Source organism: Zootoca vivipara, chromosome 8 (assembly GCF_963506605.1).
Source record: "Zootoca vivipara chromosome 8, rZooViv1.1, whole genome shotgun sequence".
Taxonomy (NCBI): Eukaryota; Metazoa; Chordata; class Lepidosauria; order Squamata; family Lacertidae; genus Zootoca; species Zootoca vivipara.
The window spans coordinates 58641193-58663058 of record NC_083283.1 but is presented as its reverse complement, the minus strand read 5'-3'; the positions used below and the strand labels follow the sequence as shown (position 1 = coordinate 58663058).

Sequence of the window (21866 nt, the reverse complement as noted above, 5' to 3'; positions counted from 1 at the left end):
TTTAAAAGTCTGCTTTCAAACCAGCAGACACAAATATATTCCATGAAGTAAAAATATTGTTGGGCCTTGATTGAAAAGGCAACAAATGGATTCACAGTATATTTACTAAGCTAATAGTTTTTCATATTTTAAGTCTCTCAAAAAATTCAATTTGTGAAAAATGGATAATAATATAACCATGCTCAAAGTAGCAGATGCAGTTCCCTGTTTACTTAGATTAATGCACAGTGACTACAAGTCTCTCTGGAATATCTATTCCTAAAAGCAAATTGACAAAAATCCAGCTCTTCAGGTAGGATTTTTAAAAATAACTCCTTTGTTCAAAAGTCAAATGTATATATGCTTGAGGTTTATTTTTTTTTTAAAGGAATATATTCTAAATTGTCTTTAGAATATAAGCCATTTCATAACTATTAAAATATTCAATAGTGCAAGACTCCTATGAAGATTTAATTCCACAAGTTTTTCCTTTGCTTCTGAAGTAGCATTTACTACCGGTAGCTGTGTTCAGATGAAACACTAAACCAGTGGTAGCCAACATGGTGCCCTGCAGACATTTTGCACTACAACTCACATAAGCCCCGACCAACATGGTCAGTGTTCGGGGATGGTGTGAATTGCAGTTCATATCATTTGGAGGGTATTTCGTTGGCTATCCCTGCTCTAAACTATGGTATATCACCATGAGACTAAACTGCAGCAAACCTCAGGTTTGCACCCCTAAGCTGCTGGCCATAGTTAGCTCCAACAAGCTAGTTTAATAAACTCTGGTTCAATGTTTGAAAGCAGTGGCCAACCTGGTGATAACAGACTAAACGATGCAAGGAGGGAGCTACAGCCCAAGGTAGGAAAAGAGGTGATACTAGCTACTTTAAATGAATTCAAATGTCCAGGCCTCATGAGCTGCACCCAAGGGGAGGGAAAGAAGACCCAGGTAACTAGTACTAACTGGTGAGTTTGACATCAACACTAGGAAGGGTCCTAGAACAGATGCCTAGAACAGACATCTGAAGGCAGCCCTGTTTAGGGAAGCCTATAATGTTTAACAGACTATTGTATTTTAATATTTTGTTGGAAGCCGCCCAGAGTGTCTGGGGAAACCCAGCCAGATGGGCGGGGTATAAATAATAAATTAATAATAATAATAATAATAATAATAATAATAATAATAATAATTAAAAAAAACAGTCAGCCTGTGAGCACTTAGGGTTTTGGCAAAGTTGCATGGTATTCTTGCAGAGAAGTTGGTAAAATGTGGACTGGATGAGGTAACTGTTAGGTGGATTTGTAGCTGGTTAACTGACCGAATACAAAGAATGCTCATTAATGGTTCCTTGTAATGCCGGAAGAAAGTGGCAAGTGGGGTGCCACAGGGTTCTGTCCTGGACCCGTTGTTGTTCAACATCTTTGTAAATGACTTGGATGAAGGAATTGAGGTGATGCTCATCAAATTTTCAGATGACAGCTAAGTGGAAGGGGTAGCCAATGCTTCTGAAGACAGAATCAGGATGATTCATGATAACCTTAATAGAGGACTGGGCCCAAACTAACAAAATGAATTTCAACAGGGGCTAAGGTTATACACTTAGGTAGGAAGAATAAAATGCACAAATAAAAGATAGGGGACACCTGGCTTGCAAGTAGTGGACAGAGTCTGTGGTTTTAGTAGATCTCTAGTTTAACATGAGTCAACAGTGTGATGCAACAGCTAGCAAAAAAGCTAATGCTTCTAAGCTGCATCAACAGAAGTATAGTGTCCAAATCAAGGGAATTTATAGTCCCGCTCTACTCTGCCTTGGTCAGACCACACCTGGAGTACTGTGTCCAGTTCTGGTCACCACAATTTAAGAAGGATATTGACAAGCTGGTTTTGTTGGAAGATAAAATAGGGCTTGAAGAAAATTCTTCTTCCTTAATTTATGTTTTTCTACCCTTTTCCCAGTTTTTTTTCTTTTCTTTACATGCTTCATTTCTTCTTCCTTCTGGTTCCCTTCTCTATGTAATAAGCATGTTGTGTCCAGGGACACAGTTTGATGATCAAAGACGAAAACAGTATTTCCCATTTTGCTATTATTTCCCTTTTTGGGTGTATTTAATTATGTCTTGTTCGACCAGGATGGGGTCAAACTCCAGACAATGTAAGACCTTTTAAACTATTTTTTTTCTCTAATTCCCACAAGAGTAATTAATACCTTCAATAACTCTCAAGTAGAACCTTCCTTGCCACAGACTTTTCAAGAGATAAAGAATAAGTTTAACATACCTCATTTTTCTTTTTCCTACTTTTAATAAAATGTTAAGAGGGAGTTGTGTTGTAGATCACACTTAAAATGTAACTTGTAATAGCCTGAATTCATTGACTGTGAAACCATCCTACAAGCTCTTCATTCATGTCAAAGATTTGAGCAGCATTTTAAAAAAAAGTTGTAAAACTCAGAATAGAACTATACATTATGAGTCAGATATGGAGGGGGCATCATTGCTAATATAGCCTTGACTACAGTCCTCAACTCTCTAGGAATAAATGTGATTGCAATAAGTAGGACTTATTCCCAAGGAAATATGTATCAGCCATGGATGTATTTATACCCAATTAAAGCAGTTTTTTTTAAAAAAAAGTAATTGATATTTCAAAGCACGAATAAGTTTATATTTACATGAACAGTGTTTAATGATAATTTGGTATTACATAAATGTGAAACCCCATTTCATCTGTTTCCATGAAAACAAGTTTTTTTAAACTGCTTGTAGCTCTTATTTAGTATTAAATAGTTTAATCATCCCTACATCCTGCTGTGTGCATAAAACTGTTAAGATTTCCTGTAATTCTGAAAAATATGTGTCTGATATTTTAGCTACAACAGTACCGTACATTTGAGTATGTTTTGGTATCTTGCCCATCAATACTAAATGGTTATTCTGTTATGCTACATACAGTATGCCTCTCAAGCCATCAAATGCATTCTAGTCTTACATGTGTAACGGTTTGCAGCTATGTTACTGTTGCTTTTTAATGGTACATGGTGAAACATTCTACACCATTCTGTGTGAGATGCGTCATGATTTTATTTGAATTTTTAGGGGTTTTAAAAACCATTTTATAGTCCCTCTTTCAGGTTTAAAAGGCCTTTCTTAAATCAGTCTACCCTACCTGGTGCCCTTCTGATGCTTTGGGACTATAACACACATCAGCCTCAGCCAGCTGGGACTGACAGAACTGGAGTTCAAAATATTTGGAAGGCATCAAGCTGGGGAAGGTTGTCTTACTAATAAAATGGCAACGGGAACCCACCTGAGAGGTGCTGGAACTGACTTCTGGTGAGTTCCATGCAGGGGGGGGAGCCCTGAATGTGCACAGGGCTGGCCCTACGGCCAGGCTGGGTGCCGCAGGGCGCCCGCCCACCGGGGGCGCTGCACATCTGCGCCCGCTGCGGAGCTGCACCCCCGGCAGCCGCGCTGTGCGCTGCGCCCGCCGGCCCAGCCGTGCAACTCCGCCCGCCATGCTGGGAAACGGGGCGGGGGCGCCGGAGGGATCCATCGCACCACGGCACCAGGGCACCAAACATACTTAAGACGTCCCTGAATGTGCATAACATAAGCCAGGGTTTCTGAAATAGTAAGCCTGTATTCACCTGCAAGAATATCTGTACAGGAAAATATGAGCAGGAAATAAGCTTTTGTTGTACTCTTATCTAGTTTGATAGTACTGACCCCACCTGGGGATGAGGCATTCTTTGTCAAGCAGCTCTTCCTTCTCAAGAAGGAGAGGGCAGACATCTTATCCTAGACCTGCAAGAGGTGAATGTCTTAATCCGCCCGCCCCCTGAAAATAAAGCTTGGTTTCTCTATTGTAGTGGAAGCAGTTAGCCATCTTGTACAGTCATTGAGTGAGGCAGGGAGAATGCCATAGGAAATATTCTAAATCCGAAGTATTTAGACCTGGTCTTCCTGAAGTGGAGCAGTACAAAGAATTATGTTAGGGAACAAGAGAGAACTAGACAGGCATTGGCAAAGTACTATTTTAGGCACATCCAAAGGTTTGGGCATGCCTAGGAAGAATTTTTCCCTTTGAATAGTTTGCCTTGAAGTTTGTATGTTATCCTGTTGCTAATGATTTTTATAGTGCTGCTTTTACTGATACTTGTTTGTTTTAGTGTAATAATATCAAATCTTTGTACAGTACATGTATATGTGAATGGGGAAAGGAAAATCGAGCCCTCTCCTCTTCATGTCTAGTCCATTTGAAATGTTGTATTTTCTGATCCATCATTCAACTTCCTCTGCAGCCTTAGAGTGGCCCAAGAATCCAATCTATCATCATGGCATATGACATAAATGAGCCTCTCTCTCACCCTTGCCCCACTTTTTTAAGCGTATGCATATTCTAGATGGTACTGCTTAAAACAACAATGAAGACTTCTATGTCTGTCTGGGTTTCCTTTAGGGTTTGTTTTTGTTAGTAAAGTGTTGCTATCATACTGTTTGCAGTGATCAAGTGAGCCATTATAGATCCCCCTCCACTCTACTGAGGGTCCATCACTGCATACTGTGAGACAAGGCTCTTAGTTTATACTTTGCTAGGCCACAAAAGCAGAAGTCCCTATAGGGGTAGAATGACTTCTTTTATAAGCAAATACAATAGTTTGCATTGTAAGGGAAAAGAAGCAAGCTATGCTCCATTTAGCATTTAATGATCCCACAGACCTATCTACTGAAGAAGCAAATGTGTGTGTGTGTGTGTGTGTGTGTGTGTGTGTGTGTGTATGAGAGAGAGCGCATACTTTTTAAAAAGGGCACTGCCTATGTTTAAAATACCCTTTCTTTTACAGTTAGTTTCTTCAGCCACAGAATATGTTGTTTTCATGCATAATTCAGGCTTTTCTACTTTTTAGATAGTTTTCCGGTCTCTAAGAGGAGATGGGATTTGTTTTATTTTTATTTTTCAAAAAGTCAAATGACTTGCTTGTGATTCTGGAAGCCGCCCAGAATGGTGGGGGAAACCCAGCCAAATGGGCGGGGTATAAATAAATAAATAAATAAATAAATAAATAAATAAATAAATAATTCACATGTAGATGTTGAACTGGATCTAGCTTAAGTCATTTGCACCTAAAAATCATTGGGTCATGAATAATTTTTCAGACTGATTTCTGTGAGACCCAAGTGTGACTTAGGTTGGATCCAGCACATTGACCTAATTCAAACATTATTGCCTTAATAAGCTGAGGTATGCAGCCCCTTTGCCCCTCTCTTTGTGGCACTAGCAACCAAACCAGGAAGTCTCTAGAAAACCAGGAAAAGGCCAGGATGTTAACCACCATTTGAAGTTGGTTTAATATCCTGGCATGTTCTGATCCTGGTGATCATTGTTTTCCATTGTGGACAAAAGGAGAAACCATGGTTAATTAGAGACTTCATGGCTTGATGAAAGCATTTACTGAAAGCAGTGTAGGGGCTGTATTCATGGGCAATTGGCTTGTTTATCTCTGCTTATTAAGTTGAAACATGATCAGCCATTTAGTCCACACCTGTCCCACCTTCCTTTGTTTTGGCCAAATCTCTGCTTCTCATTCTCAAGTCCTGTCCATTCTTCCCTTTATATGCTTGCCCATCTTCTCTGACTTATCTGACCAACTATCAGTCCCTTGGCACTGATCTGCTTTGCTTCAAATAGTTGTCCTCTGGATATCATAAGTCTTATTCATCTGTTCTACTGATGCCAAGAAAAGGAATATGCCACCATTTATTAATTATGTGTTTAATATAGTTGTGCAGAGAGCCAATCTATTTATTCATTTCTCCTAAATGCAAAGTGAAAGCGGCTGTACCCTCAACTCAGCTAAACTTTGGTCTCCCTGGGTCTACAATTTAGTATTTCAGTTTATTTTCTATGGATAGACATTTTAATGAAGCGTGAGGGAAGGAGGGTCCCATTTGGGACTGAGTCAGTCTTTCTACCCCACTTCAGAGGGAGGAGAAAAATAATTTTGTAATTCAGATTGTAGGTCCACAGTGAGCTCAATATTCAGGCTAATCTCTTGGGAATTAGCATCCTACTTGATGGGCTAGGTTTCAGAGTTTGATAGGGAGAAAGAAGTTTCACAATGAAATTTTTAAAATGATCTAAAGTGGGAAAATGCTGTGCCTGGTTGAATCCAAAGGAAAGGAATGCAAATCAGCCTCTTAATTGCACAGAGAACAGTGTAATTATCTTGGAAAGGTGTAATATTCCTACATGTGCATAGCTTTAAAGGGAAATGCAGTATGATTTTATTCGTGCATGTTGTTGATTGCACGAAATTAAATGCGACCATTAACAGGTGTGTCAGAAGGAAGTGATCAGAAATGTCCTTTTGTCCCCCACTGCACCCCCATTTTGCACTTCGTTTATGTTTTTTAAAATCTATTTTAAGACACTGTCTGGGATGAAGGGATAGACCACTATGAAGCAGAAAAATAAAACTGCTCCTCCAGCCCTTCTTCATCTTGTCTTTTTTTTAAGTGAGCCTGCTGTGTTTATTTTATCATTAGAAATTTCTCCTTTTTATTTCTTCTTTTGGAAAATTAGCAGCTTCCAAGCTTTAGATCTGAAACATTTGCCAAATTTTGTTAAATTCCCAAAATAGGACCTGCTTAATTATTATGTTTTAGCTTAGGAGTGTGCACTTAATTGAAAACCAAATAATTTAGGTGGGGTAAGTTCAACCTTAACAATGAGCTTCTATTAGTTGGATTTGATTTCATAAGCTTTCCAGTCTATATCTGCCTTTTCCTTCTTCTTAGAGCTAATGTTGTGTCACTAATGAATTCAATGGGCATGAGCAGGAATGGCAATTTTGGATTAATTATCCTTGAGACTGCAGGCAATTTTTGACAAACACTTCAAAATCAGACTTCTCCTTGGCAGATGGTCTTCTTTAAAATGTGTTTGGTATGGTGGGGGAGAGTTCTGTGTTCTGGAGAACATGGCAAGCTGCCAAAATAATTCTCTGCTGGAAAAAGAAGGGCAAAGTGGCTGGGCAATTATTGATAAGAATATGAGGATGAGGGTGAAGGTCAGAGCTAGGTTTCACCCAAAGTAGCATCATACAGCAAACCACTCTGCAGTAGAATCCAGCCTGTTACCATTTCAAATGCTCAGGTGAAAGTTTCAAGGGACAGGTCAATGTTTTGGGGTGTTCTTTAGCCACTACAATTGCAACTTCACAGATTAGCTGTGGGTTTTGACAATGAATGTTTTCGGTTTCTACATTTGTTCCATCAGCATCTATTTAGACACATTAATACTGATATGTATTTATTAGCTTATCAGAAGAAATGGAATAGAAATTCTGTGCTCAGAAATCACCAACTTTTCCCAGAGTGCAGTACCAGTGTCTCTATCACAAGTTGAAATGTAATGTAAGAATGAGAATGGCTTCAGATCAAGAATCTGTATTTTCTGGACATTAGTATGATCCATGAGAAATGGAAAGGTATTAGTTTTATTAGGAACAGCTTTTGTATTGTTTAAAAATGAAGACATTCCATTGTATTCCTTAGCCTGGGAAGGTGAGACTGTTGATGTAGAAGACTAAGTAAAAATATAGGAAAACATCTGCAGATTAATATTTCGATCAGTACCATAGGTGCTGACTTCTAGGGACCAAGGCAGTTTTGGTCCCCAAGTGAAAGGAGAGATCAGCCTACATCTACAGACTTTCTGTTGAGTCTGTTGATACCTGATGAAATCTGTGTGGCATGATGATGGAAATCCCCTGAAAAATCCTTAAGAAATAATAACACAGGAAATGGTGCCTGTGAAATAGTGATTACACTCATACTGAGTCAGTAGATAAGGGAGGCAGAAGTTAAACCTAGGAAGAAGTAGTTTTTTTAGTGTGTCACAATTTTCTTGCATACATAGACAAGCCAACAGACTATAGATTTTCCCCCAAATACTGTGATATGTTCCTTTAATCTAGCATACTTTCAAATGGTAACATTTTGCTGTTGATATAGTTATATAATGTTATGATTTGGTTTATTGATTTTTATATCACAACAAAAAATAGTTATCACACACCAAGGTGTACACAACCCACATCAAACTATTGCTGGCCTGTTCCCATATTGTACTATGCCAGGTGTGCAGTACCTGTAGTCTTCCAACTCCCATCAGCCCTAGCTAGCATAGCCAGTGGTCCAGGGTGATGGGAAATGGACATCCAGAGGGCCACAGCTTGGCCACTTCTGCACTGAATCATAGTAGAACTTCCTTTACATTGTTTGCTGTAATGTCTGAATTGAACTAATGTTTTTGATATAAAATCAGGCTGGGTAAAGCGGAGATTCTTTAGAAGTTTGTATTTGTGCTTGGATGAATAATAGACTTCCCCTGTTATTTAACGCCCTGATGGTAGAGCGGTAAAGACAGTTATTCCTGTTGTTGCTAATTTACTGTTGCAGCTGCTTCCTCTTTATACGATTTAATTTTCAGCCCACCAGGGGGCTAATGATCCCCACCTATGCAGATTTCAGAGAAAGCTGTTCTTTTCCATGTGAATATTGTTTTCATTCCTATTCATGGTGACTATTTCTTTACACTCATCTGGCACCAGCAAGGCAGCATTCCAGAAGCCCTCTTCACAGGTCAAAAATATGGGACCATTTGACTGGGAAATTTATAATGAAGATTACTCTTCATTTTTAAAGCCTGCACATTGTTTTGATGAACACTTGCAACTGGAAAATAGTAGTTAATGTCCTGTTTATGTGAATTGCTTTATGAAAGATTTTTGTACTGTTTGTTTAACTGGTGTTTGATGTATGTGCTTCCTTTCATATAGTTTATGTGACAACATTATTGATTAAAATGGAAAGTGAGATTTTCCATTGATTAAAATGGAAAGAGGGAAAGCATATGGACTGACATGCCAGGGTTTGGACACTCTTTCCTATCTTTCCTATAGTTTATGAAACCAGGAACAAGAGTCAGACGTCTCACAGTCAGGGTTCTACATCATACAGTGTGCCTTTGCACACAGAGAGAACTCCCCACTGCAGACATTAAGGGTGCAGTCCTAACCCTAAATCTACTGGAATGAATGAGTTATGATGTGATGGGTCCCCAGCTCCGCCCGCATTTTCTCAGCTCAGCTGGGCTATGCTGGTATAAGCCCCCAACTCTAGCTCAGCCAGAGAGACACTGGTGTAACTCAGTCATCCCACTCAGCTGAGACTGGCAGAATGACGCTGGCATAAACCCTGAAAATGAGCATAGTGGGGCAGGACTTAAGACTGGAACCTAACTCCAAATCAGCTCAGTCATGTAACCTAGCAACATGGCAGAATGCACTCTGGCAAAAAGGGTCAAACTATTTTAAAGGCTTGTCTTCCCTCTGCCAGGCTTAGGATGGCTCAGCCAACAGTAGACTTGCTCCTAGACAGAGTTTGGATATGGCATACTTTATGCCGGTTTAATTTAAGATGGTGTAAATTATTCTGGGTTTCCATACTTAGGATTTCTTCCTAAATAACACGGTGGCCTCAATGGGGGCCTTTTTTTCACCGCTCATTTTATGTGGTGGTTTACAGAGTTTTATAACTAAAATAAGCTTGCTGTCTAACAATCATTAGATGTAATGATTAGGGAAGATGTAATTAACTTATGTTCAAGAATCATATTCTTTTAAGCAGCAAGTAAAATACAGTGAAACCTCGGTTTACGCTTACCTCTATTTATGAACACCTCCGTTTACGAACTCCGCGGACCCGGAAGTGTTTACATCCGGGTTCCGCGGCGCTCAGATGCGCAGAAGCGATCTGTGCAGCTCACGCATGCGCAGAAGCGCTCTATCGGCGCTTCGTGCACAGTCAGAAGCGTGCCTTCGGCGAGCAAACGCCTCCGCGGAACGGATTGCGTTCACAAACCAAGGTACCCCTGTAATATGATTTCCTGCAGCCTCAGTCATACATGAGCGGGTTGAAGAAGCATTTTCCTGAAGTGATTATTTCTCTATATCACACTGAGTGGTGGTTGTTGTTTTTAAAGTGGTCAAGTTTTGTATAGCCTTGTAAATACCATGTAAAGGTTTTGGTTTGTAACAGTTGCTTCCCTATAAGGGATGATCAGTATAGTCAGCAGTTTGGCCTGTTTGAGACTTAGCTACTTTGCCTTTTACAGGCTGTTAACTAGGCAGTTAGTCAGCTGACTGTTAGAAGTTTGACCAGCACTATATAGTACTTGCTCATGGTTTAATAAGGCAGAAAGTCTTAGTGATGGAAGTGCAATCTTACTCCTGTCTGAGTTGCATTAAAAAGGCGTCTCACATTAGTCACTGGCTGTGAATGTTAATCACTCCAAAGCAATAATTTACTGCATTGTTGTAGCACTCTGATGCTCATAAAATGAACTCAGTAATCCACTACTACCCAAGGGATATGCCTCTCTTTCTTTGCAATTGAATAACCAGACTGGCAGCATAAAAGTTTAGTTTATGAAATAATGCATTAAAAAGAGTGAGCAGCTGTATGATAAAATAACAAGCTCAAAAGCAGATTTGTTAATTACCTTGCTCTTTCTCTTATTGACAGAAGGGGTATGTGAGATATGGCTGACCAGTGAAGACACAGGGGCTTATGGAAGAGACATTGGCACAGACCTCCCTACTCTCCTATGGAAGCTGGTTGAAGTGATCCCTGAGGGAGCAATGCTGAGACTTGGCATGACGAACCCTCCCTATATTTTAGAGCATCTGGAGGTAACTTTCAAAAGAGGAATCACTGTGGTGACTGAACAAGCTGATTTTGCATCCTGTGTGAAATAAAGCCTTACAGCGACGAATATTATCTGTAGCCAAAACTGGGGTTATGTCATGACTAAATTTACTTCATTAAACCCAAGGCAGGATAAAATCAGGAGTCAATTTGTCTAGTGTAAATGCATAGAAATTGAATTGCAAATGTGCAACTTTTAAATTTGGTCCCCTATGGAAGTAGCCGTTCACCAGCAAATTATCAAGCAATATATACTAGGCCTACATGAAAGATAAAATACATTTTATAATCAAACTTTGACTCACACACTCCTTGCTTTGTAGAGGTAGCATTTTTGCCCTGTACTAGCAGATCAAAGCTATTTCTCCCATTTGTTTTTTTTTAAAGAATTAGAACTAAGCATCCAGGATTAGATTCCTTGGTTAAGATCTATACTCTGCAGTTCTGAATAGTCTACAGTTATTGTGAACTATTCATTGGGACTTACAAGGCATGTAGTAACCAGCGCTAATGTTGATTTTGTATGAGTCATCATAAACAAGAACATACCTTAGAATATTTTGCTTTTGCTTTATCTATGCTATTTTAACTCCTCCCCCCAAAAAAAAATTTACTAAGGGTTTTTGTGTGGGTGTGTTACTTGGAGGTTCCAATACACCCCAGGTAGTGTGGTTGCTGACCTTGAGCCAGACATCTTGGAGAGTGAAGTCAAATGGGCCTTAGAAAGCACTGCTAATAACAAGGCCAGTGGAAGTGATGATATTCCAGCTGAACTATTTAAAATTTTAAAAGATGATGCTGTTAAGGTGCTACACCCAATATGCCAGCAAGTTTGGAAAACTCAGCAATGGCCAGAGGATTGGAGAAGATCAGTCTACATCCCAATTCCAAAGAAGGGCAGTGCCAAAGAATGCTCCAACTACCGCACAATTGCGCTCATTTCACACGCTAGCAAGGTTATGCTTAAAATTCTACAAGGCAGGCTTAGGCAGTATGTGGACCGAGAACTCCCAGAAGTGCAAGCTGGATTTCGAAAGGGCAGAGGAACCAGAGACCAAATAGCAAACATGCGCTGGATTATGGAGAAAGCTAGAGAGTTCCAGAAAAACGTCTACTTCTGCTTCATTGACTATGCAAAAGCCTTTGACTGTGTCGACCACAGCAAACTATGGCAAGTTCTTAAAGAAATGGGAGTGCCTGATCACCTCATCTGTCTCCTGAGAAATCTCTATGTGGGACAAGAAGCTACAGTTAGAACTGGATATGGAACAACGGATTGGTTCAAAATTGGGAAAGGAGTACGACAAGGTTGTATATTGTCTCCCTGCTTATTTAACTTATATGCAGAATTCATCATGCGAAAGGCTGGACTAGATGAATCCCAAGCCGGAATTAAGATTGCCGGAAGAAATATCAACAACCTCAGATATGCAGATGACACAACCTTGATGGCAGAAAGCGAGGAGGAATTAAAGAACCTTTTAATGAGGGTGAAAGAGGAGAGCGCAAAATATGGTCTGAAGCTCAACATCAAAAAAACCAAGATCATGGCCACCGGTCCCATCACCTCCTGGCAAATAGAAGGGGAAGAAATGGAGGCAGTGAGAGATTTTACTTTCTTGGGCTCCTTGATCACTGCAGATGGTGACAGCAGTCACGAAATTAAAAGACGCCTGCTTCTTGGGAGAAAAGCAATGACAAACCTAGACAGCATCTTAAAAAGCAGAGACATCACCTTGCCGACAAAGGTCCGTATAGTTAAAGCTATGGTTTTCCCAGTAGTGATGTATGGAAGTGAGAGCTGGACCATAAAGAAGGCTGATTGCAGAAGAATTGATGCTTTTGAATTATGGTGCTGGAGGAAACTCTTGAGAGTCCCATGGACTGCTAGAAGATCAAACGTATCCATTCTTAAGGAAATCAGCCCTGAGTGCTCCCTGGAAGGACAGATCGTGAAGCTGAGGCTCCAGTACTTTGGCCACCTCATGAGAAGAGAAGAATCCTTGGAAAAGACCCTGATGTTGGGAAAGATTGAGGGCACTAGGAGAAGGGGACGACAGAGGACAAGATGGTTGGACAGTGTTCTCGAAGCTACGAACATGAGTTTGACCAAACTGCGGGAGGCAGTGGAAGACAGGAGTGCCTGGCGTGCTATGGTCCATGGGGTCACGAAGAGTCGGACACGACTAAACGACTAAACAACAACAACATCAGAATTAGTTAGCATAATTTAATTCTGTGTCATACAGTAGCAGCACCATATGTGGACTTTAGCTCTTTGTTCTTCGACCTTTAGATCTCAAGGAATTTTTTTAAAAGGTTTATGAGGCCTTTTTTGGCACTTTTATAAATATAGTGAAATATTTGGTTTGGAGTTCGTACAGATAATGCCGTATTTATTTTATTTTTACTATTTGGGGATTTCTCTACTGTCTTTAACCAAGCAGTCACAGGACAGCTTGCAAATTTAAAATGCCTTAAATACATATTATAAAACATAATTAAAACAGCAAACTGAAGACAGGTGTGCCTGGCGTGCTCTGGTCCATGGGGTCACGAAGAGTTGGACATGACTAAACAACAACAAATCAGCAAACTACAAAAACAATTAAATAATGAAAACAGAGAGAGAGAAATAAAAGTAGGGTGGAGTACAAAGCATCTTGATTTTTTTTAACATAGTGCCAAAAGTCCAAACAGCATTGATTGATTGATTGTTGTTCCTTACTGCCATGTGATTTAGTCTGTCTATTTTCTTCCAGTCTGGGGAGTAGTGCTTGCAAGTTGAGCTAGTGATCACAGATGCGTTCCCCATCTGGCCTTTAGGGCCAGTTGAAATTATAAATTCCTCAGCAGTGTGCATTGTGTGCAGGATTAGAGGGAGGAAGAGTTGGATGGGTGGTGACTACTTCTGAAATCATCTTCCTTAACCAGAACAACTTTTGCTTTTGTTTCAAGTAGTGGTGATAAGAAAGAGGCAAATATATAAAGCAATGGTATGAATTCTTGACATTAATTGCATGCCGTGATGATAGGGTCCAAAATAACTAATAGCAGACTTCTGGCTCAGAAAGGAAGTTGTAACAGTCTGCCTTCATGGATGATGATCTCAAAAAAAAAATATCGAATTCTTTTGTCTTATCAGATTATGGACAGAATTTGTACAATAGTATGCTTTTATTAAATAACATTGTCAAAGGAGCTCATACTTTCACAGAATTTTGTGTTGCAAGTGGGTTAAGGGCAACTTCAATAATGGTTTTCTGCAGAGAAAACCCAACCTGTGTCACAAGCATGTGCCCACCCCTTTCCATGAGGAAAATGTAAACTAGAAGTGGGCTGTATGGTATTTGTTTTAATGCACTACATCCTAATACAGGCAAAGCTCAGTTGTCAAACGGCTCCATTTTCAAACGTTTCAGCTCCCGAACACCGAAAACCCCGAAGTAAATGCTCCGTTTTTCAAACATTTTTCGGAAGCCGAATGTCCAGCTTTGCAACCAATCAGAAGCTGTGCCTCAGTTGTCAAATGTTTCGGAAGCTGAGCAGGCTTCCAGAACGGATAACGTTTGACAACCAAGGTTTGACTGTAAAAGCCTCCCCTATACAGCCTGGTTTAGTTGTTGTTTTGTCCCCATAGTGGTAAAACATAAGATTGTATCCATCATGTGTTGAGTTTCCTTTCTGGAAAGCAACATGTTAACAGGATCATACTTCTTTGTCATTTATATTTTAGATTCACCTACTTCTTTAAAGTCATCTACTTCTAGATGACACTACTTCTGGGTGTAAATATTGCATTTCACAGTTTGCTTCCGACAGCACGCAGAGAGATAATGCCAGTTCTTTCTTCAGATCTTGCCAATGAAGAATTTGAGTAGGAAACTCCCTGTATTTTTAAAGTTTATCTCACTCTGTTTTGCTTTGAACTCTTAATATGGAGACAAACTTGCTCAGAACAAGTAATCTGCCTGGAATTGCCCAAAACAGTTTTCTTCGGAATTAAAGCTACCAGGAACTGAGTTTGTTGTATCAAAGAGAACCTGTAGACTGCATAGCTTGAGCTTTTACTGAGTGAGTGTTCAGTTTGCATAGCATTTTGCTAATTCATTTACGGAAGGCTGAACATGTTTACAAAGTTCAGAAAATGTGATTTAGACCACTTTGATTTTATCAGAGAATCCCCATTAGAACAAAGTAAGCCCTGCAGAACCTGAGGTGTTGCATCAAAGCAGAATGCTTTTCAAGACCTCGAATTCTTTGCGAAGTATTGAAGAAGAGCTTTCCTATATCTGAGCTGTTAAATAGCTCAGTCTAAGGTCTTGGAAGAAATCCTCAAGGCAAAGCTTAGCTCAGATTGCAGGATACAATAGGCAGCTTATTCCTATTGTATAGCTACAACATGGAGTATTTTAATTTTTTTCTTTTTAGCATGATTTAGTTTTATGAACTGAAGAAAAGTCGGCATGATTTTCATGGCTTTACATTTCATCCAGGTCAGTTAATGGACATATGGTACTTGAAGGCAGGGCTAGAACCTAAATTTCTTGGGTCTACTAAATAAAAGCTTTGTTCTCTAAAAATTGCCTGCAGCTACCTTGGTAAGAATCCTTCCACAGCTCTTGTTAACATGTATCTCCATCATTTCCTGTTGCTTCACATCAATGTTTGCCACTCACATTCATTCAAGAACAGCTGGTACACTTCATTTGTTCTCAGAAATGATCTTGAGAGTTCGCATCAATGGCCAACATTGGTGAAAACCAAGGCTATTAGAACCAGCAATGGAGAACCGACAGAGAGCAACGTGGCTACATTTAGGAAAAATAAAGTGGCAACTTAAAAAAAAAAAACGGTATCCACTGTGTTTCTTTTGCCTTCCACCTTGATTGTCTGCAGCTTTCTGACTTGATGAGCAGTGTAATAAGTGCTTCTGGAGCACTGCAGTGACATCATCTCCATCAGGAGCTGGAGGAGGGTTTTTCCAGCTGAGAGATGAGAGTAGGTACAGAGAAATCATCTCCACTAATCTGCAGATCAGAGGGCTCTTTCCACTGAGCTGTGGGAGAGACCATGTGAAGATTGTCTCCCTTCATTATATAGAGGCTACATTGTCAGGATCAGAATTAGTGAGCCAAAGTTTGCCAGAATTTGAACACTGGGCTTGTATATGAGTTTCTTCTATGGGTTTTTTTCTGAGTTGAAGTTTTGGTTATTCTGGTGTATGTGTGCTTTTAAGGCCCATGTTTGTCAGTGTAAGTAGCAAGTAAACTAAAGCAGTGAAATTATGCCGTTGATAAATCTGGCTCTAAATGCTGCTTGCTTTGCTGTTGCTTCAGAAATCAGTTGACATGAGCCTTTTAAAACATTTTCACAATTTTCCTGTCTGTACTGCACCTTGTGTTTTAGTGTGAAGGTATATAGGTAAATTTAAAGGCCGCTCACACCTGCTAGTGCCATTTAAATGCTTAATTTCACAAGATGAGATGAGATGCATAGCCTTCCATGTTACCTGTCAAACTGAGTCTAGTTCGAACTCCACCACATGCCATCTGTGGATTTTATCGTCATTATTAATTCAGGGTGTTTCAGTGATACACCAGCCATAGAGCCAAGTCCTATATGGTGCTTCCCCCTCCCCTTCCTTTGAATGCCCACAAAATGCCAATGGTACAGCAAGTTACAATAGCATTTCTTTGCTCTTTCACTTCTCTGGACATGCTCTGACACAACACCTGAAAATGTATTGTTGTACAACCACTAATTTTCTCCTCCTTCCCTCTTTTCTCTCTCTCTCTCTCTCTCTCTCTCTCTTTATAACACAATAAATACTTCAATATAATATTCTACACTGTGAAGCTGTTTAGAAGATGTGAAATGTATTTAGCGAGTGATGGAAATATATTTCCCAGTGTTAACAGAATTTGCCACCTTTGAGAAATGTGTTGAGTTGATTTCATCACAATTGTATTATTTCTGTGCTATAAGTTAACCATTCCTTGGTGTTGTTTAGCAAGCCCTATAGTCTTTCCTGATTTTCATCTTAGCCATGTTCATGAAGCTACCATGTTTGGAAACACCCCAAAACACAGCCCTTTCTAGACAGTACCATTTCAGGCAACAAGTGGAGGAACTCCATGCTTGAATTCTCCCTCGTAAAAAAACAAACCTTGCTTCCCTTGGATAATTCACATGACAGTAGAGCTGAAATCTTACCTGAGACATGCTACTTTCCTACATTAAGAGAGGCAGGCCTTGATGGAGTCTCACATCTTAACAAACACAATATGAAAGGAAAAGGGAGTGGGGTGGAAAAAGGGAAGCCAAGAACAGAGCAGGTTCTCTTTTACTGACTGATGGATGGGGCCATAGTCCTATCATTCCACCTATTTCTTGGCCATTGTACCCAGTCACTGTATTCTCCTGTCATTTCACCCACCCACCCCCATTCTCTGTGGTGCCTTCCCCTTTCCACACCATCTTGCACCCCTGCCAGTCCCAATGATGATGCTCCCCTGTGTTCTCCCAGAGTCACTTCATTTGATCTGTGACCAGCAATAGGATTTCTTTCCAAATGGAGGTTGCTGTTGCACCCATTATTTCCAATGGGAATTCAGTGGCATTAATTTCAGCATGTAAGAAAATTCTTATTAAATTTTTATGCAGTGCCAGCTTTATTGTTGCTGAAAGATCAAGGCATAGTGTGTATGCATGGCAGCTTAGTTGTAAGTGAACACATATCTAAGACTGTCAGCCTCTTGATTGCTTTCATGGTGGGCAAGTTAAGGGTGGTGCTTAATTTACAATTCCAATGCTTTTTGGAGCAGAAGTGAATTTGTAGATTCTTTGAACTCTTTTCTTAGATTGCAAGGTTGTTGTTTTTAATCATACAATTGTTTAGCATGGTACAGATTCAGGTTTTGCATGAGCAGAATCTTGCTTGTACAGCGAACGGGGGGTGGGGTCCTATCCCCTCTTCCCTATTACAGTTCCCAACAACCCCTGAGAGTTAGGGAACTCTCCAGCACAATGTGAGATGTGGTACTGATGGTGGCGGGGAATGAACAGCAGTAGAACCATAGAACAGTAGAGTTGGAAGGGACCACGAGTGTCATCTAGTCCAACCTTGTGCAATGCGTGGGTCTTGAACCCACAATCCTGAGTTTATGAGTCTCATGCTCTACCAACTGAACTATCCCAGTAGGGCTTAGGCAGTTTGCACAAGCAGAGTACCACATCCCATGCCATTCAAGAGAGTTCCTCAGTGCTCTGGTACAGCTTTGTGAGTGTGTAGTTGATTGGGTGAGAAGTGGGGCCAGAAAAGCCCCGCTGCATGAGTAGAGTCCCACTTATGCAACCCTGATTCAATCCTAGCATTTCTTTCTGTCTTTTCAACTAAAATTGGATCCCAAAGCAGCCTACAGCAATTAAAATCCATCACAAATGTTCTCTTTAATTCCTATTATTCCATGAGAGATAGTGGGGGGGGGATATATTTGAATGCAGACTTTTCCACTCGTAAATCTTGTGCTCGGTGTCAAGTCCTCTGTCAGTCACTTATAAATGCCATCTGCCTGTGGCAAATCTTTGGAGCTAAGGCTAATTTTGTTCATGGATTAGCAGCAGGAGGATGATCAACATTAATTGAGTCTGTAGATTTTTGGTAGCAAATGTAAGTATCACTGAAAAATACAGTTTTACAAAGAATAAAATTATCTACTTTCACGAAGAAGAAGAAGAAGAAGAAGAAGAAGAAGAAGAAGAAGAAGAAGAAGAAGAAGAAGAAGAAGAAGAAGAAGAAGAAGAAGAAGAAGAAGAAGAAGATCATCTTTATAATTGCTATTGGCTCAGGACACCAGGGCCAAAAGATAATGCTATTAACACAGAGTAAATGTATACCTTACATAATTAACTGTCGACAGTTTTTCTTTTAATATTTGTATATTCATTAATAACCAAATGAGATATCAGTATATGAGGTATTTATATTCTGATGGCTAATTAAAGTTCTATCAGCCACCACCTCTGCTGTTACAAATCTGTCATTTGACTTGAATGCATAAAATCTTTTGTGTTCCTTGACAGATGACCTGACACATTTTTCTGCTTTACAACATCATCTGAATAATCTGCAGTAATGCAATTTGATTCATTAGTATCAGGGTTTTGTTTTTTAATTTTTGTTTTTTGAAATTTTGTATATAATTCTTAAATGAGAGTATGAGGGGGAAAAGAAGCTTAATAAGAACATATCCCAGAAAACATCATAAAATTACGTGGAAACGTGTTGCTATCTGTAGCTTTTTTGGCTTTTTACATTACATTACATTAAATTAAATTACTTGTGTAAGAACAAGATAGTAAATGTATCAGTTACTTTTCTTTGACTTTAGGATGCATCTAGTGTGGTGATGTAAAAACAAATGAGATTACATGGAAGGAGGAAGAAGAGTTATTTTTCCAGATTAATTTTTTTAGAGCAGTTAAACTTTTTGCAGCACGGTTTGTTTGTTTTTTAATGTATCAACCCCAGCAAGTCATATAGTAAAATAATGCTACAATATTTGTGTGTGGTGGTTCACTTGACACCTCCAATCTCTGAAAAGACCAATAAAAAAAACAAATTGGGAACCCCCCAGCTTTAGATGTTTGTTCTGTGCCAGGTTTTATAACCTGCTTATTGTAATAAAGCTAGGACTAATTTTATGACGAAGGATATAGGTGAGAGGGAGAGGAGTTTCACTACACTCATGGAAGCTGTTCTGCTCGCCCAGTGACGTGGTTGGCTCTAACTCTCTGTGTCCTAAACCATCTTCCGTGGCTTCATTTGTTAACACCTTGTATTGTATTGTATTGAACATACTACGTAGATGAAGGAAAAATCTCCCTGTTGGCTGTGCCTCATAAGTCCTTATGTGTTTCAACTTTCCATTTGCTGGTTAGCATCCAGTGTTGTGTTAGCAACTTCTGAGGGCTTGGGTGATGCCCAGTGATTTGGAAACTTCCTTCAAATTCAACAATGGTTTGTCATGATATAACCCGTCTGCCCGAGAAATGCAAGTTCAAAGGCCTCTTGTGTACATAAAAATAGTTGTGGGGATCCTGGTCATGATATATGTCATTCAAAATAAGTTATGTTATGAGGTGGTGGAGAAATGCAAATAAGCAAATAATGCATGTTTTGACCTTGCCTCAATTGGCTTATGGACTTACAGAAGCACTGAAATTTTGAGATGTTATCTGCTAGGGAAGTAGAAAGGAGAATATTTCCAGGCATCAGGAAAAATAACTGAGTAGTAAAAAAAAAATTGAACCACCCAATTTAGTACAAGTTTGAAATTGGGATTTTTATTTTGTATTTTACTAAATTCCCAGGACAAATCTAACTTCATATCATCAGACAGCAAATCAAATTATGGCTCCAATAGAATGAAGAGATAGCCATGTTCTTTACCTAGGCCTCAGTTTCGGTAAGGGGAAATTTCCAGCAGGAAATTATGAAAACAGAAGTAACAGAATTGGAGGAGGGCTAGTCCACACACATGTGTATACTTAACGACTGTGTTAATCAAGTGTTGACTTGTAGGGCGGGGGAATGGGCCTTTACAATGAAGCACCTCGAAACTTCCACATTCCTATACTCCACCTCAGACATGATGCTTTTCAGTAAATTTGTTTCACATATTCATTGGTGATCCATTGCAGGCGCATGTGATTTCATCATAAATAAAATGTTGAATACTCCAGTGCATGCTCACATGAATGTGTGTTGTAATGCTGGTTAATATTACATTCTGTAAGCAGGTGATGAATGGAAGCAATGCTGTGCCTAGCAGGATGTGGTAAAAATGTTATTGTTTTCATTTTTAATCTTCTAGGAAATGGCAAAAATTCTCAACCATCCAAGAGTCTATGCATTTCTTCATGTACCAGTTCAAAGTGCCTCTGATAGCGTACTCATGGACATGAAGAGGGAATACTGTCTGGCGGACTTCAAAAGGGTAGTGGATTTCCTTAAAGAAAAGTAAGTCTAATGCATAATAAAAAAATCAAAAGCTTCCCCCCCCCTGGTTTTCAGCAGTTAACCTGCAACATCACAATTAAGGTAGAAAAGAAAATAATCCTTCTGTATCTTCAGAATTCGTCTGTGCCAACAGTTGCTTTGATGTGGGCTTCTAATCTATTTCAAGTTACGCCCAAATAACTATATATAGATTTTTTGGAATGTATTTCATTGAAATCTTTTTTAATGTATCTTTTCAGGATAGTTGACACTGAGTGCAAAAAAACTGCAAGCTGCAATAACATAACAGGATAATACTCTCTAAAGTTGCTTTTATATTTACTGTATTATGGGATAGGATGGCTTTTGTGTGTTAATCCAAGGAATTTACTTTAGCAAATTATTACAATTTATGGCTCTAGTTCTGAATCCTTTTCCATAATGGCATGAATTATTTTGACAACAGTAGAAGTCTATTTGAAAATGTTTTCCATTGGCTCTAACAAACAGAATCCTGTTCCTATCTAAGAAATATTTACAGCAACATGAAATGAGCAATTCAATTATTGAGAACTGTGAACAGACTATTTACTGAAAATTGTACTGATTGTCCTTTTATGGAATGTCTGGCTTACAATTGTTTTAGGCTACTTTCCTATCTGGAAGTATACACTATTAACAATGAGAATTCCAAGCAGATCTGTATAGAATAGTGCTATTGACTATATCTGTGTACCTCTCTTTTTTCTGAAGAAGTCACTGAACGAGTTAGCATTGTTGTATGAAAAGAGTTGAAAATGTTTGTAGGGATCTAAATTATTTCTCAGCTTTCAAGATGTATAATGCAGCAGATTTTGGAGAAGGAAGTAGCTATCTTTGCCAAAAATCATACTACTGTTAAAAAGAGACAGAGATCATGCTCTAGGAACTTTAATAGTTGCATTTTCCCAATGACTACTCATAGTTTTATCACTCATAGTGATAAAAGTAGGATTGTTGTAAATTGTTTCTCTAGGAGCAGGAACAATATGGTCTGGGCAAGAATGGTCTGCTGTAATTAATATGTAATCGCTCAAACCTTGATAGGGTGGGATGGTAGACTAGG

At 39.3% G+C, this 21866-nt stretch overlaps 1 protein-coding gene across 8 annotated transcripts in view; it reads left to right on the top strand.

Annotated features, from left to right (window-relative positions):
- The window catches only part of CDKAL1 (CDK5 regulatory subunit associated protein 1 like 1), a 250860-nt gene that overhangs the window by 150217 nt on the left and 78777 nt on the right, over positions 1-21866 (top strand). For all 8 annotated transcript variants that reach the window (XR_009558049.1, XM_035126315.2, XM_035126314.2 and 5 more), the window contains 2 exons: positions 10576-10742; positions 20637-20782. Coding sequence is in view for 7 of the 8 variants with exons in the window: in XM_035126315.2 (XP_034982206.1) it covers positions 10576-10742; positions 20637-20782 (313 nt within the window). In the remaining variant the exon portion in view is untranslated. The remainder of the gene's footprint in view (positions 1-10575; positions 10743-20636; positions 20783-21866) is intronic.